The sequence below is a fragment of the Crassostrea angulata genome, chromosome 8, assembly GCF_025612915.1.
Source record: "Crassostrea angulata isolate pt1a10 chromosome 8, ASM2561291v2, whole genome shotgun sequence".
NCBI classification, from domain to species: Eukaryota; Metazoa; Mollusca; class Bivalvia; order Ostreida; family Ostreidae; genus Magallana; species Magallana angulata.
Window position 1 is genome coordinate 11,574,108 of NC_069118.1, and position 19,277 is coordinate 11,593,384.

Genomic DNA, 19,277 nt, shown 5'->3' on the forward strand with positions numbered 1-19,277 from the left:
TAAAATCTTTGACACGATAACCTGTCCTTTACAAAAATTTAGATTATCGAGAATCAAAATTTGTACATGGCAGTACTTATATTCTCTACCAAATTTACGTAAAATATTCTAAAATTGTGTTGATCTTTCACCTGCGCCAAGCTGGTTTTACATTCAATATTTCTTCATTCAGATGTTTACACGTAGCAGGGAGAGTCTCCAAACCACTAGTTTATAAAAAGTCCTTTACTTAAAACTAAGCTTTAACTCTGCCGATTATTTGATACTGGTTTTTAATATGAATGAATTATGTATGTCTAGTATTAACGGAAGCATCTATGTAAAGGAAACATGTGGTTTTATAGTGGTTGATATAATTCACTTTTAACGTTAAAATACATTCCCTGAGAACTATCGACAGGAATGCAGATCGTGACGTCAAAGTTAATCATGACGTCTTATCGTATGAAGTACAGACAAGATCGCTGTAAAATCCATCAGGAAGCCTTAACATGCCCGCGATGCTGTTAAGTTGATAACAGATGCAATGTATTAATGTATCTGTTCATCGTTCATCGCAATTGAATTATTAAAGACTTTTAACCTATTGGGAAATCTCAAATCGGTCACTCGGTTTATTCTAATTGACCAGTTATAGTTAAATGTTGGGGAATATCATGTATGATTGCTTTAGATCTACATACAGTCGTTTTACTGGTAACGAACCAGTATGCAGTTTCGTCGTGTATGCTACTATTAATATCGAAATTCTAAATGTTTTTATGTTTTGTTTACGTTTCTTTGTCCTTCTAAACTGTACTACATGTATCAAACTTCCGAAAATATAAAGGATGAATTACGGAGATAGTAATTTCAACACCGCATCCATTTTCCGAGTTTCGAATACGTTTTCCAGTATCGAATCATGCGCCCTCTATCACTTCTGACCGAATATTTTGGGACGGATTAATTTCAAAAATGCACTAGAGGTACATGTCAATAGACTTATTACTGAAGAAGGAAAAATAATTGTGGAAATATGTTATTTAAACAAATAATATGATCGTTATTTTTATCGTATCGTTTTCCCGTGAAATTGAAACTGGACTTGAACAGTTTTCATTTTGCGTTACTTTATGAAATTAAATTTTCATGAAAACACTTTATAATAATAATTAATGATAAGTAGTTGCCATTTGCCTTTGTTTTGTCCGTATATCTATCAATATATATAGCCAAAGAATACTTCTGTCGCAATGAACCGATACTAGGAAAACTACACGTGGTTCTATCTGAAGCCGTAATTTCATTTAGAGCTCAATTATTATTTGATATGATGCATAATCTCATTAAATGGATTACAATTACTAATAATCCACTATAAATGGTTCAATAACAAACTTATTTTCATAGTAAGGTTTAATTGTTTTCACAAATTCGGTTTTTTTCTGGCTTGCACTTCCGGCAGCTCATATCTTGGTCACCTTTTTAATTTGTAAATAATACGGTAAATAATCGTGCAAATGTCAAACAATTGAACTCCACACACCGAAAGAATATTTATTTCTGTATTATAATTAACTAGCTTGGAATTTTTAAAACCTTAACTTCGTTTTTCACCAATTATTGCTAGCGCTCTCGAGCGCTAGCAACTACGTTAGTCTTTTTCACTGGAATACGCATGCTCGACTCCATAGTAGGGGATTCTGGGAATACTGTACTACTGTATATAAACTGTACCATTTGAATTTCGTTTTATCATCTTCACGTGAAGTTTTGTGTTTTATCGTTAATGTCAAAAAGTAACTGTAGCTTCCGTCTTATATAATGAAAAGTTATTTTCAATATTATAATAAATAACATGTAGCTAGCTTTATCTTAAATTTCTTCAAGCTCTGAAAACAACTTCGGATATGTTTTCCGAGCCTGTCGGAAAGGCCAGAGAAGATACGATTGCTACAGTACCGATGGTTTCTGAAAAATTTCACCTCAATTTTAAAAATTACAGTAGATACTTAATGATTAGGGCACAGCCAATGAGCTATGCCATTGCCGATGTGAAGCCCACTCTAGATTCACAATTTTAGATTGAGACCCCACTTCAGCACAATTCCAGTACACCACTGTGCCTTCCTATTGTTAATTAATCGATTCAGAAATTTAAACCAATGTTCTAGAAATCTGCTTCTGTGTTTTATGATTGCTACAGCGCTAGCTCACCAATCTTTTTAAAAGATAAGCTTGTTTTTCTAAACATTATTCGATCCTGGCAAATATCCGTTACCGGTAAAATAACTGTATATGAAATGGGCTGTAAGATACCACTCGTTGTGATTAATTCAGATAGATAGAAAAGTACTCTGTACGTAATGGACTACAAAACTAATAAAACCATGTTGTTCAATGGCATCTTATTCACATCATAGTCCAAGACAGACACACAATATACATTTGCTTAGGAAAGTCTTTGTAACATTCTCAATGCTTTTGAATTGACAGATCTTATAAAATAGAAAACAAGTAAATGCACTCTTTCCAAAAGAAATAAAGATGCGTATTTATACCTAGAGGACAGGTGTTATTAAAACTGTATATGCAATATTGCCCTCTCGGCCATTCAGCTGATGTCCTATTGCTTTCTCTATTTTCAAAGTAGGTTGGCGTTTTCACACAGAAATTCATCTGCAGGGCGCGGTAATAGTAGGGCCCTAAAATGTTCGGCTCGATGACGTCGGTCTTTAGTTCTGGGTTCTTCATATTCCACTCCTGCTGTTGTGAGGACTCGGGGAGGGTAAGGTTGACGTAGGATGTTGACCATCCTTTAGCCTCGGTCTCAGGACAGCCGAACATTGACGTGGGTAGAGCATAGGTCCCATCGGGCCACAGACTTTTCTCGTAATCTGGGAAGACAAATCATACAAGGTTAGTTGTTATTGTTAATGATAAATTTGTAATTTCAAAACCCGAAAGTGATGGCCACATTTACCTTTCAAATTGACAGAAAATCATTGCTATGCTTAAGATGTCGCCGTATTAAAACCTTAAAAACACTACGCAGCACTGTTAAGGCTTGCTATGAAAATATCAGCGGATTTAAACGTTCATAAAACGATGCATCCATTATAACAACATATTTATAAGTAATGCTACTTTGTATGACACTTAGTGTTGTCCCCTGAATTGATGGTCACGTGATATGTGTTGATAAATCTCCCGATTGAATGTCATAAACAAATTTCAATATTACATGAACCAGGGCATATCTTTATTTGAATTAAAATTTTAAATGATAATCAAATTCTACTATTCTGGTAAATTCTGAAAAGTGCTGCTACTTTGTATAGAGTCCTTCTTTATTAGAATAAATATCAGAGAAAAAAGCTCCGGTTGGAATTTAAATGACCATCGCTTTATATTTTACGTATTTAATAATTTATTCTGTTGATTTCATTGAATCAGCAGCTTTTTTAAATGAATTTAATATTCCCTTAATTTATATCCAAAAGATCAAAATGATCTGTTAAGTGTATGCCCTTGTAAAAAGTGGATTTAGATAGGCTTCCCGATGTCAAACACATGGAACTTGTACATTTAACATTCTAAAAAAGAAATAATACACGCTTTAAAAAATAATTACATGCCGAATAAAAACAAGCATAATAGATAGTATTTAATGGTATAATAATTGATTTATGATTATGATCCGTTCATTTATAAACTGCATTTTCTCGTGTTAAAAAATTGATTGATCCGCCTCTCTCTACACATAATATGCGTCAAAATTTACAATATGACGTCACATCGACAAGTGCACCGCGATCAGTCTGTTGTTTATATTTATCGTTGTTGGACTTATTTGACTACAAAGTTGCACGCATGAGTAATTTTTAATGTAGTTTAATGTTTTCGTACCCATAACAATTGGAAATTACTTTATTTATTAGCATTTTTGACGACTTGTTGTTTCGTGTGATGTCATAGTTAATTTTTCCCGTACTTTCTGGTCGGCGCGACCATAAAGTAAACCTTAACAATGCTGCGTAAAACTTAAAGTATTTTAAGTCCGAAATTTACAAATTCAGTATAATAATATGGAACTTTACCTTTGTAATAGACAGTTTTGTAAAATAAACTTTGTAATACTTCCATAAGTTTCAAGCGGTTTTCCTAACAGGTAATAGCGAGCGCACCTCGCCGGCGCGCAGCGCCGGCGCGAAGCGAGCTCTACCGGCAAGGCGTGTGTGAATAGAAAATTGTTGCACATTCATTCAACGGATTTTTTGGCGTCAGTAAATCGGACCAGTAATGCCTTGTTTTAATCGTCCCGGTAATTCCCTGTAAATATGGTTTCCCATTTCACACTCTCACGAGAACAAGATAAAAGACTATGTACATCATGCATTGAAAATAAAATAATTCCATTACATAAGACTAACAGAGTTGTCGTTCCTTCGAGTGACGTCACAATGGATTTCTTGCACATTGATCCCACAGAATTTTTCGGAGTCAGTAAATTTCGACCCACAATGCAATTTATCAATGTCGGACGATCTCACTAGACTTGATTCCTTCTCACGAGAATCAAAGTAAAACTTTTGAGAAACAGATAAATTGTGTAATTTCATGAATATCATGCTTTTTAAGTAAACAAAACAGTATATTTCAGTTAGTTTTTTTCCCCGGGTTTTTCAAAGAGACAGATGACACTTGACCGACGTCAACTTTGACGTCACAATAAGGGGAAATTACTCTAAGTATTTATTGTAAATCTGCTGGAATATAAATACTAAAATCTTCTCAAAATCTTGCAAAGCTAAAGAATGGAGACATCTTTTTTTTTAATAGGAAACAGTTGTAACTTGCTCTCATTTGGATGAATGCTCACATTTATTTTATTCACTATATATTTACAGTAATTAATTTCCAGGAACGTTTTTTAAAAGGGGGCGCGGCAGCATCATTCAAAAAATATTTACAAGTAAAATGAAATCCTAATCCGGGTGAGGAATGGTGAGTGCGTAGTATGCATTTAGCTCTTTAGCTGCTAAATGGTATCTTTATTTTCACATTTATTACATCCTCCCGGGGGGGGGGGGGCAAAACCGATTTTCTTATATGATCAGCAATTATTTTTTTTAATACGTAAATTATATTTTTTTTATAAAAAGGGGGGGGGGGGCTCTATATGATAAGTCAATTTTTTATATGTATGTTTAAGAAAAATGTCTGCTGCAAGAAAAGAGGAAATAAAATGCAATAAACATTGTGTTAAAATCGTTATTATTCAACAACATTGTAAAAACTGAGATAAATTCTATTTAAATAACTAAACAATCTTATAAATTATGAAAATTTACAAGAAAAAATAGGCATCTTTATATTTTATTTTGCATTCAAATTCATTTACGTTACGTTGATACTTTTATTGATTTATCATAATTCATTATTTGATCAAATGCTGAGCTCGCCCCAACGGTCGCACCGTGAAACATATTATATACACAATAGCATTTCTTGTTTTCAATCCGCAAAAATCAGATTTTCATTAAAAATCACTCATTCTTGCAAGGGGAAACCGCCGAATATAGGAATATAGGCAGTATTTACCAAGAAAAACAGTGCTTATTAAAACTTGTTGTAGTTTTGATTAAACCGTGATAGAACTTCAATGTACTTTTTGCAAAAAAGCAACAAATGTTGCGTTCGATTTCTGTATGGTTTAAAATTACAACCTTACTAAAGAATGTACATGTTTCTAAGATTTGTACAATTTTGGTAACATTCATTTTAAAAGTTCCCTAAATTGCACCGTATTTTTTTAAAGATCACCTTGATATCAAATGATTTTGGGTTTATTTATCCTTAACAAAATTTGAAAGGTAACATCTATTTTGTTTGCTATACTACGAATCTATAATTATCAATGCTATGATTGTGCAACTATACCAGATATCTGCTACATGTAGTTTCCGACGTGCCTCTATTTGACAAACTTGTTAATCAGTTTGACAACCTTGACTAATGAGATGAGCTATTAAGGCCCTGTATAGTTGGTTCAGACAATCAATGTATAATAATGTGCACATTAAACTCTTCTCATAATTATAGAACTCGTGATTAGTTCTGATTATATTTGCACGTTCAAAAAGATTAATTTTCCCTAATAGTGTAGCAAATTCGTTTTCGCAATTCTTCATTAAAGAAATGTATTTACACATTAATATCCATTAATAAAAACAAATCAGGAAAAGTTAAGTAATTGAAAATACATCTCATGCCGTAATACTATAGTCGGCTCCAAGTTATTGCATCCAAAAACAAACAAACATCATAAGGATATTTAAAATTGGAAATTTTTACCTCTTTTTCCCATTAAAATTACTTGGGACACCCCGCAAACGTAAATGTAATGTAATGAAAAATTTGCAATGTAAAATCCCCGTCAACTTCCCTAGCCAAGAGTATCTAATCCGCAATGCTTCTCTCGAACCCTTGGCATATCGTAGTATCAAAAGTTGGGATTTATTTTCGTCACGTGATTTCCTTGCCTATTTATAAATCACCCAAACGATGAAAGATGCCGAACTTTAAATGTCACGACTGGTGCTGTAATGACAGACTATTGACAAGTTGAAAGAACGTTTTAATACCAAGTGTATTATATATATATATATATATATATATATATATATATATATATATATATATATATATATATACACAGTACCCGCAACGTTATTTTTTACAATCCTATCCTATCGTATCGTGTATCAATCCTATCGTATCGTGCGTGTATACTGTTCTATCGTGCGTTAATTCTATCCTATCGTGCGTGTATACTGTTCTATCGTGCGTTAATGCTATCCTATCGTGCGTTAATCCTATCAGGTTTATAGTTTAATTACAACAATTCTTCCGTTTATCCTATCGTGTTAATCGTTTCGTGCCTTTTCATAAGCAAGTTAATTTATTACTAAGTTGCAACTCGTTCGGTGCGCCGTATACGAATATTTATTGAACACGAATTGTAAAATCCTATCCAACATTCCGTCAGGATACTAATTTTTAAATTTTTTTAGATCAAAATTAACCAATATTATATGTAAATCATATCTGTTAACATTGAAAATGAAAAACGAAGTTCTTAGGAGCAAGGTAACATATTTACCTGTAAATCGAATATATTAAATCGTACGCAGAGTGTATACCTGCGTAAACTTTAACTTTTATGCAATATAATTTTGTTGCATCATATTTTACAGAAACAAAACTATTTATGATATAATTTATATTTAATTAAAACCCGAGTTGTATTTTGAACCCGTTATTTTTCGTGTGATATTTGATTTCAGGCTGAAATGTTCTCGGCAATCAGCTAGGGTGTGTGGTAATGAAAACGATGTTAACAAATCGTACGCAGAATGTGTATCTGCGCAAATATTTATTTAACTTGTCTGTAATAATCGTTTTTAATGCATCATTTTCTTATACAGAAAGAAATGTACTTATGGTAGATTTTATATTTACTTTATACAAGATTTGGATTTATATAATTAAACCCGCTATTTTCCGAGTGATTTAATCTCGGGCTGAAATATTCGCGGCGATCGGCTAGGGTGTTCTGGAATGAAAACAATTTTAACAATACAGAAAATTTGTTGATCATTAAAGCTCATAATTTTAGTCGAAAAAAAAATACCTGGTAATTTTTATACATTCTATAAATGATGCAGCGATGATTAACAACTCGGCAATTGTTACTAAAAAGAAATTCCACGTAAATCTTTATTTGTACGTGTTCTCTCTCAAATTCTGCCATTATCAGTTTGTTCGTAAATATCGTTTAAAGCGATCATACGTTTATCATGAACATCGTTTATCCTTTCCTATCGTGTATCAATCCTATCATATCGTGCGTGTATACTGTTCTATCGTGCGTTAATCCTATCCTTTCGTGTGTGTATACTGTTCTATCGTGCGTTAATGCTATCCTATCGTGCGTGAATCCTATCCTATCGTTTATCTTGTAAAAAATAACGTTGCGGGTACTGTGTGTATATATATATATATATATATATATATATATATATATATATATATATATATATATATATATAAGTACATATATGTGTGTAGGGTTTAATCTCATGTTGTTATATATATATATATATATAATTATATATATATATATATATATATATATATATATATATATATATATATATATATATATATATATATATATATATATATATATATATATACATGTACGTGCGTTCCTCTATTGATACACAGTCAGGTGTGTCTATTATTGCACCATTGCATGCTACATTATCATGAAGGCTGAAATAGAAAGACTTAAAAAAAATAAGTGTCTTGAGCTGCGCGTAAATAAACAGTACCAAAATATTGTTGAAAAAAATCAGATGTGTTTTGTATTTCTTATTTTAATTGGTCGAATGATTTGAGTAAACCCCAATCAAAATCAAGGGGAAAATTCCCGACTTTTGATAGCACTATATGCCAAGGGTTCGTTAGGAGCGGTGCAGATCAGAAACCCTTAACAAGCGAAGATGAATCCTTGTAGACTTTCTATTCTTGGTTTTGAATTGAAACCTACAGCTGTAGAGGGGGCGTTTGAAAACAGGTAATCTGGACGTTTTTCATTCTAGTTGACAAATATATATAGTTTGGAGGCAAGGTACTTAAGATTACTGTATAAAGATATTACGAAACAAAAAGTAGTGGAAGCATAACTTGGGAAACAGTATAATATTTACATCTATCGAGTATGATTCCCTCTTGTTTACGGAAACCTGTGGTCCTTTGATAGCTCTATAGAAACAGCCAGACTGAAATCTACTTCCACCCGTTTATCAAATGGTCGAAACCTACAAAGACCTAATTAAGTATAATCATGGATTGCACGAAATAATCATGATGTTGTCAGACTCAAATTTCCATAGGAGACGATTTGGCTATATCTTTTAGCTAACGTTTTGATGTACATTAACAGTAAGTTTTTTTTTCATTTTACTTACTTTTACAGTCAGATTAACAATTTGTTAAAAGACAGGTGCAAATATGAGCAATAAAATGATTTCTTTGATGATTCATGCGGGTTAAAAAAGTAGCGATCATTCCAAAAAAAGGGTAGCGATCATTCCAAAAAAAAAACAAAGACAATTACATAACCCGCTATTATGTATTTTTTCTGCAATGTCGCAACATCCTGTGTACAGGGTTATTTTCGCCCGATGTAATTTTCGCCTTTCTACAGCAATTAGTTTCGCCCTATCTTGAATTCGCCCAGACTCAGATGGTTTAAGAGATATAATGACGCATTTCAATTCGCTTGATCCTAAATTCGCCCGCTGACAACGATGGCGAAAGGGGGAACATTAAACGGGGCAATTATTTTCCTGTATGGTTCAATTTCGAGAAAAAATAATGATCATTAGCAAACAAAGTCAAAATGAAACCAATTCAATTATTTGCCAAATAAGACAACATTTTTAATGCATACGATCAACCTAAATGTGAGTGTCAGTCAAGGAGTTAAAAGGGAGATACACGGCTAACTTTTCTTTGCTCTGTAAACAATGCTCGTGCCGTGTTTTTAATTCGTTTACATTGGTTCAAAATACCAGTTTTTGTATAGTTCAGCATATGTTAACCTTTAATATTTATTGTGGATTTAAATAAAGCACAGAATGATTCTTGCTAGAGTAATCCAATATCATTTGTTAAACATTTCATTAATAGTTTACACGGTACATTAATTCCAATCGTGGTCATTTCTATTGCAAAGGTCATGGTTAGTAAATTGAATTATACAATCTGATATATTTACATTTGCAAATAGTCTTCCTTACATGAACCAAGAGAATAACAAGAACGTTAAATTCTATGGGAACTTTTTTATGACGTCAAAATGATCATAGCACGCGCTCATCGCTTGTCGATTGAATTATTGTAAACATAAAAACTCGATAATATCAACATTTCTGAACAGTTTGCCGTTTTGAAATGTCCATATAAGTAATAAAAAGCAATGTTAAAAAGTTCACCGGGATATGAACTTGATTGCTGTTCATTTCTTAATTGTACATTAAAGTCATTGAAGCTATACGCGCTATAATTTGCGTCAATTTTGAATAAAGGGGAAAATGTATGTGTTTGATTACTAATAAAAGTTATCTTTATTCTGTTAATTATAATGCCCAATTCGATCACGTAACAAATATATCTAATATTAAACAATAAAAAATATTTATTTTCCTGCCAGGAAAGTAATGCCTCCTCGTGAATATCAATCTATCACGTGATATCGACAGCTAAATTTAGCCTATCATACCAAAACTGGTGAAGGGTCAACATCTTCATAATTGTGATAGTTTCACAAAGGAAAGCTTACTAGGATATTTTCAGTAAAGTATAAATGTGTCCGATATACGAGTACAAACAAAAGAAAAAAATACAAGCCTGTGAGTAGATATGAATACTTCCTTTAAAAAAATGACGTAGACCTGTGTTTTTCCCCTATGTGCTATTTATAGATCCTATAAGTGTTAATGCAGAAGTAAGGGTATCGTGAATGGCAAGCGTATTTTACTCATTATACATGTATGTATTTCAAATTAACAACTGTTAAGCATATTAAAAATCAAGTTCACTTGGATATTTAATTAAGCAAACAATAACGACCACCTAGTTCTCCGCGGACATGCGCAATGAGGTCGATTTGCTCTTCCTTCATCAATATTCATGAAAAGGTATATTTTCCTGGCAGGAAAATAAACAATTAAGAGGGAATGTCACAAATCATCAAGCTTGGCTATGAAACTTGAAAAAAAAATTCCCCCATTTTTCTATTCTAAATTGACCATCTTAATTGTACTAATCGTTTTTTTTGGATATGAATAATTTAAAGTCTCCTTTATTAATGATTTCAGAAGTTTCCATGGAAACGGCTTATAATACCAAAATAAACTCATTTTCTATTATTTTCATGTATATTTTATTGGCATTTTCTACTGTTAAACACATTTCAATTTATAAGTAGATTAATGTTACAAAGTTTCTAAACTAACATACTTTAGAAAAAATAGTTTTGGTTATTGGGTTGCTATGGTAACCAATATTTGAGACATTTTTTGAAAATAACCAAACTCTAAAATAGCCCTCTAACATAAAATTGAATATTTCAACTCTGCAACAAAATAGGCAAAAAATGTATGTTGCATACAAATGACCAAGAGCATCTTTATCAAAATCATAAATAAAATAGAGAAGCCTTTTTATAAAAATATCGGGAAAATTGTGTTAAAAAATCACATTTTTGCTTAATTTTCATTTTTTTCAAATTTTGAATGAAAGAGCTAAATTCATTTGCAGAATGATCTTTTTAGAGGATTAGTCATAAAAGAAAAAAAATAACTTGCATAAAAAAGACAATATAGCTGAAAAAGTCCTTAGCAACCAGTTTTACACCATAGCAACCCCCCCCTCCCCTTTTTCAATAAAAATGCAAAAAATTGTTTTTGTTGCATTCAAACTTTTTACAACAAAAAGAAACATGATAAATGATTTTATTGAAAAATAATTTCTCCCTAGCAACCATCTGTACAGTTGTATGCCTTAGCAACCAAATCAGTTACTTACCAACTATATTAAAAAGGAATAGTCAATTCGGCACTTAGTCGACCTGGTTTAAAGTCCGCCCCAGGGATACTTATTTTGGTAGACTGATAAATATGTCTCAAATCTGGTCAATGTACATGTAGAGCGTGGGTATTAAGACAGGGGACAACACTCATCAGTCATTTAGCACCATAATTATCATTATGTTTCAAAAGTAAAAAATGCAATAAGGGTCTTCGTTTGTTCCCTTTTTTTTTTTTTCTAATATTTTCAATCGAGTTGTTACTGTACATGTATATTTCATTATTTATAGTCATATATATATATATATTATATATGTGTGTGTGTGTGTGTGTATATTTCGATTTGACTTTAACTATGGACGCCAAACTGACCAAATATTAATTTGACATGCATGCATGTTGATTTTTTTTACTTCATGGTTTCAGAATCTAATTCATTCTAGGTAATATTTCGAAAAGTGTACCCCAAACGCTGTGATTGGTTTAAAACGTGATAAACAATTTAAATGCAACCAATGACGTAACATTCATGACATTATTTTTATTTTGGTGTACGAACAATGAGTCCTTTAGATTCTGAAAAGGCCAATTCCAAACGAAGACTTGCAAAATTTCAAATTCCAAACTTGAACCTAATATACTGCCACTTGAGCTGATTAGGGACTGTTTCCATGAAAATAGTTCTTTACCAGTGGGGGATCCAGAACTTTTCATAAGGGGGGCTGCTCCAGTCATGCTTCAGTGATTCCCCATATAAATAACCAAATTTCTTCCCTTCAAACGGGGGACCCAGAACCCCAGCCCCCCTTTTTGAACCCCCTATGTTTACTATCTATTCTTTCATTGAACTGTGTTGTATTTTCAGTGTTTTCATATCATTTATAGATGCATGCTGACATACATATATTGTCATGCCATTATAAGTATTTGTCACTTGAGATTTTCTCTATATATTTCATACAAATTAAACTACATTTTTACAAAATATTTTGGGGCCATTTGGACCAATTGTGGTTTGATTATGTACAAGCAATGTGTCACCAACAGATGCAGGCTTGTCACAGGTTTATTTGGTTATTAGATATAGGAAGATGTGATGTTAGTGCCAATGAGACAACTTACAAGTAATCCTTGAATACTGGGGAAAAGAGCACTCGATCTATAACATCATGAAAACACTAAAACAACATCAAAGAAGATACTGCATATCATTGATTTGTTGACAAGTGTCTTCTGCTACTGGAAGTTGACATGTACTATCTTTTGTGCACTTACTATTAAAGAGCTCATTCAAGGGAGATAATTCTATGGCACAATTTTGAAGAAAAATTGAGAAAGTTCATGCAGAGAATCACTGTCACCGTGGCCTCTGTCCAAAGGCTTCTCAATATTTCTTTTGATTTATATTGTTTAGGTGTGGCACTTTCTGGATATATTCTGTTTGATCAATTATGTCGTTGCAGATTTAAGAAAAATAGCATTGAAATTGGGGAAAATTGAGATAAAAAATTTCGTTATTATAGCGTTTGAAACTGATAGTCAATAAAAAAATATGGGAAAAAATGGTGAAAATTAATGAATTGAGGCAAACAGTTGTATATCTATTGATTTTTTCATACTTTTCATTATGCAACATCTTAAATTTGAGAAAATTTCACATTTCACCAAATTTCAACCCCCCCCCCCCTTTTCCCTATTGGTTACCATGGGAATGGAGCGCAATATTGCCCAAAAAAAAATGGTCTGATATATTAGCATTGTTTTACTTGACCCACAACTGGAGTAAAAATTGGTTTTTTCAAAAAATGTAGTTTCAATTAATTTTAGGGATGAAGCTTGATGGTTCGTGGCATTCACTCTTAAAAATCTATATCTTTGTAACGAAATGGAATTCACCCTTGTAATTTACAGATTATGGATAACTTTTATTAGTAGACAAACACATGCGTTTTCACTGTCATTCAAAATTGACGCAAATTATAGCGTGTATAGCTTTAATGGTTGCAGAAGCATCACTGAGGACGTATTCATGTGTAAGCTATCGAGCCTAAGTTATTTGTGTCAATCAAAAATTTATCATTTAAAGTGTCAAAAGCAATTTGTAATACAAACAAACAAACCTATATTGTCCTTTGCGTCATAACAATTGCCGACACATATATTATTAACTACAAACTGAAGACATCATTGATGAACCAAACTTTTTTCAGAAGAAATTTTGGAAAAATCCAGCATGAACGTGAATGCACCAAATGAGTCCAAGTCCACTGATCACGAGCTCTTAGAACCATTTTAACAATAGCTTAGACTTTGGGTAGTTGTGTTAAACAGCAATGTGACGTAGGCTTGTCTATTTCATTGCTAGCCACTCAGCCACGGCTCTTTGAAATCAACAGTTTGTTTGGCTTTTGAGCTAAGACTGCGCAATCGGTGTATATTTTGCAAATTTGCACAGCGTCATTTGAAACTCTTTTGACGCAAGGAATAGATAGCTACGCTTTACTGAAAATTAAAGGTCTTGTTAAAATGTTTCTTTCTTTAATTTTACAAATCATACCTTCCATTTTATTCCTAATGTTCTTTTTCTTACAGAGCTTTGGAACTGGTTATACTTCTACTCCCCTCCCCCATTGTTACCTTTTCCTGACCCATGTCGTATTGAATGACAATTTTCTTTTTCATGCAATTACTTTTACCAGCATTTCAATTAATATTCCAACATGTTTGTACTGATATTATTGTCTTGTGGTCAATCTCTATACATCAGTTTAGACAAATCGATTTCAACGCCTTTTGATGGTGATTTCAGACAGTTGTCTACTTAAGGTAATGACTATCCCTAATTCTAAATTCTAATTTCCGCGCAGCCATAATCCCACCTGAGATTGATCAGAGATGCCCAGCCAACTTTAAATTGATTTCTGTTTATCTTTATTGACACATTATCTTTCATCTTATTAAATTTTTATATACATGCTACTAAAATGTCATAATTATAAGTATTATAGACTACTCAAAGGTCGTTTGATAATTGAGTTCCATACATCTGCAAATATCATGTCAATCCTACAATTTTACCTTCCACTCTTCCTTAGTCTAACTGATATGACTATTAAGTGCTTGATTTCATTAACAGATGTTATATTTACAACATAGACATTAGACAAGGGAAAGTTTTGAGCATATCCTCAAGACCTTTTCAAGGAAATCAAGAAAAATGGGCTATCCCCTTAGGGGCCAAGACACTCGTGAACTCTCTTACACGCACATAACTTAAAACCGATATAAACATTGTACTTTAACAAAATATATGGTGTTTTAATATTTCTTATTTTTTAAAATTAAACATGAAATAAGGTTATCATGCATATTTTTGTTTCAATGTCGTTTTTCAGTAAACGTATTTTCAAGTTTTTGTGTGTTGCTAATAATGTTAAAAATAATTTAAATCTCCTTTTAATATTGAAAATATGCTTTGATTTAATCTTTTTTTTAATTATATTATTAAAAGTAAATTCATTAATAATAGATGATATTACACCATAAATGAATAAGTTGCCAGGTACAATACGAAGTTTTAAGATAAACATCGAAAAGAATAACTGATGTGGTTTTTTAAATAATCAGAAGAACTCCTTTATATATGATGAATAAATTCTAGTTTGAATTTTGTCTTTTTATTGTAAACAACTATCTGTCATTAATGAGAAGGAACTCGAGCTTGTGGCTTGGTACCTGCAAGTACGACCAGCTAATGACCACGCTTGGCCCTTGAGTGGTGTCCGCATCATTTATCTAATCTTTATATATTTGCTCAATAAACAGATCTGAATTTTTTTCATTCTGGAAGATGTTATTGCAATATGTTTTAGAATTTGAAACAGCTCTTAGGTCAAGTCTAATTTACCTTTTAATGAAGTAGTTTGTATTGTTTGTTAAATTTTGTCCATAAATCAAAAGCACGGAATGGCGAAAAAAGTATTCTTAGTTATCAATTACAAAGTGCAACAATGTACTCAACATTTAAATTTACATCGTAAATACATGTATTTAGGTGGGGCGCATTATCTTAATATCTGTGATCGAATCTGTAGGAACCGTACCCCGCGTATACTTACGTTTAAGTTATAATATATAACTTAAACCACAGTACTATAACGGTTAATACTATATTTTAGTGATAAGACAGGTGAGTGTCACGAGGTACTTACTGTTCTGACAGAAGAACCCATAGTACTTTGGTGGACAATCACACTGACAGGTTGTCTGGTCAAGTCGTCCCCCGTTCTGGCATTCCACAAACGGACACACTGAGATGAATTTGTAATAATGAAATAAAATTATTTCATACAAATGTTAAGACATAATTTCGAAAGGTTTAAAAGTTCATGTTACAAAGGATGAATAGTCATTGACAGAAATCATAACATAATTAGTTTGGTTTTTCCTGCAAGATTGTGTTATCACTTTGTGTTTTTTGAGTTTTTAAAATTACATTTTAATACATTTCAGAATGAAATGTTACTTCCATTCAAAGTTAAGACGTGCATTTTTTGGTTACTAAAAAAAGATAAAAAAAAAAGTTTACCAGGTTGCTCCTTTTCTGATACGATGTAACTATCTCCGATATGAAAGAGTTCCAAAATGAAAAGGACTGGTAACCACATACTCCCGGTGAGTCTGGCGGTAAAGTCTAAACTTGCGAGCGAGCGGGATATAAACGGCTCGTCCCGCACAGTCTATAGATTTTTCAAGTTACTGGTTACTGTTCCATTACATATTAAAATTGATTAGAGGAGTTATATAGTGCCTTTTCCCCTAGCCATTTTTGCCTTGGGAAAATGGTTATATAGCAGCACCTCCCCCCCCCCCGAAATGGCTTTATAGCATAGCAGCCCCCCCCCCCCCCCCCCGAATACTGCCTATATAGTGGTATTTATCCCTTTTTAAAGCGAGATTACCATCACGAAAAACCTACTATTTACTTGATTTTCCCCATTCTACATTCCAGTCATGTTTATGGCAGACCATTCCCGGCGCTTTTTTGTAATTTTTGAGATGCTATTGGTTACTCATAGTCAGGGGTAATGAAGGTAAATGCATTTTTTCATGCATAATATAATTATGGTTTTTTACTCCTGATATGAACAAAGGCACTGGCATTCATCACATTTCTCTATTATCACCTTTTATTTAACCTTTTAATTCACCTTTTTAGGAACACCTTTGCTCCTTTTATTTGGATTTTGGAATACCTTGTATTTTTTTCAATTGATCGATGCATATTTGCAGTTTAGACTATGACGTTATAGCATGGACATTTATATATACGAAGGTTTTGAATTGGGAAACCTAGGATAAAGTTAGATAAATGTTTGTTTTTTCACATAAAAATATAAACGAGTTATCTATAAAAAGAAAATGATAAAACGACAATACATGGTAAAATATGCATCAAATTTAATCCAACACTCGAACAATATTAGTCCTCTGGTCTTCGGAAAAATATTGGAGTTTGGGGTTGATATGGAATGTGAAACAGATTTTGTATTATTCTCTATGCATTACGCTCCTCAAAGGAAAATATCTGACCAATTGTGGTTTTTTAGAGGAAGTAAGTGAATATTTATCATTCCATTCGTCCTAAAAGACTATATATTTTAAGTTAATACCATTAGAATCGACGATATTCATAACGCTCATGAATCATCAAAGAAAGCATCTTAATGTTTTAAGATCGTTGGTTCTAACGGTATTAACTTAAAATTTATAGCCTTTCCTAGGTCGCTGTAGGTTTCGAACAATCGATAAACGGGGCGTCTAGATTTTTGTTCTGTCAGTTACAATCGCTGAAGGTTTCTGTTTTAAGATCGTCGGTTCTAACGGTATTAACTTAAAATGTATAGCCTTTCCTAGGTCGCTGTAGGTTTCGAACAATCGATAAACGGGGCGTGTAGATTTTTGTTCTGTCAGTTACAATCGCTGAAGGTTTCGACCGATCGAAACACACTGAAAGTTATAATTTGGAATATTAATGGTGGCTTTTAAAGAAATTTTTTTGAAAGAAATCCTTAAAATCCTTTTTGTTAATCTGGGACATTATATTGTTAATTGAGTGCTGGCTCCAAAATAAAGCAGAACTATCAGTCAGAAGATATATGAGACTTTAACTACTTAACTACGGAAGAAAGCTAGATGCACCCAAGGTGGAGGAATCGCATTGTTAATTAGAGGAAAAAAATAGGTCATTTTGTAAGTATTTGTTAAGTTTATGAAGATACTGTTCTCTGGCTGAAAATTTTATCTTTAAACAAAAAAGATTCTAAGTACAAATGTTGTTTCTTTATTCCTACATCTTGTTTATCTTATTATCATTTATATGACTATGATTTATTAAGTGACATCGAACAACAGATATCTAAGTACAGTGATTAAGGAAGGATATCTTACATAACCCTATGAATTACCAACTAAGTAACTTCTTTTACTACAGCTGTGATCAAAATGACAACCAAGAATCACTCCTGACACAGAGGTAAATGATTAAGGCTACAAGCTAATCAGCCTGTGCAAATCAAGTGATGTACGCATAGTCAATGGTGGACACCGAGATGGTTGCTCAGACAGGTATACTTTCATAATAGAGGTGGAATGACATGCATCGACTACCTATTAACTAGAGGTGATATGTTTAAGCTTATTAAAGAATTTATTGTTTGTAATGTCAACAAATTATCTGACCATGCTCCATTACACCTTCAAATACGTATATAAGGACGGCAGTGCGTAAAACCTGAACAAGATGCCTCAAGTGGAATTTTATGTGTACCACCCCTATGTGGAATAGTGTAAAAATTCATGAGGGTTGTCTAGCACTTGAGCGAAACCTGCTGAAAATAACCAGCCTGTTCCTACGACACAGCAGAAAATCTTGACTTATATGTTAAATTCTTTACCAATGATTTGCAGGTAGTGTTGACCCCACATCTAGAATTTAAAGTCCGGCATCCAACCAGACCACAATACTGATGGTTTATACTGAATTGGGATGTCTCCCATTAAGTTATGTGAAAATTATTAGAATGATAAAATACTGGTTAAAACTACTTGGAACCACAAGCTGTATTTTAAATCCTGTTACGTAAATCTTACCATAGACTGTAAAGCCAAAGGTCATGCTCCAATAAAGCAACATTTATAAGGTCGGAATTGTAGAGTTTTTGTCTAGGTGAATTATGAGAACACCAAGAATACCTTATGTTCCAAAAACATTTTCCAATCATAAAGAAAAGAGTAATAGATGTTATTTGTCAGGAATTGTTTGCTGTTATTAAAAATTATCCAAAATGTTATATCTTTTCACGTGTGGTAGATACTTTTTGCATGTAGTCTTATTTACTCAAACCTATACCTCAGAAATTTAGAAGATGCACTACAAAGTATAGATTAGAATCTCATTAATTAGCAATTGAGTATGGTAGATTACAAAAAACATTGCCAGAAATGAAAGAAAATGTAATTTTTGTAATCACAACGACATTGAATATGTTTCACTTTCTCTTAAAATGCCCACTTAACATTTCATTTAGATTAAGATACTTTAAGAATTATTATTTTAAAAAACCGTCTGTG

General features: G+C 32.6%; 1 protein-coding gene across 1 annotated transcript in view; it reads right to left on the reverse strand.

Annotated features, from left to right (window-relative positions):
- The window catches only part of LOC128160593 (uncharacterized), a 72,472-nt gene extending 56,046 nt beyond the window's left edge, over positions 1-16,426 (reverse strand). Inside the window, exons 1-3 of the mRNA XM_052823924.1 lie at positions 16,234-16,426; positions 15,857-15,955; positions 2,544-2,879 (exon numbers count right to left, since the gene is read on the reverse strand). Coding sequence (XP_052679884.1) covers positions 2,544-2,879; positions 15,857-15,955; positions 16,234-16,312 — 514 coding nt within the window. The 5' untranslated portion in view covers positions 16,313-16,426. The remainder of the gene's footprint in view (positions 1-2,543; positions 2,880-15,856; positions 15,956-16,233) is intronic.
- Between the last annotated feature and the right edge of the window lie 2,851 nt (positions 16,427-19,277).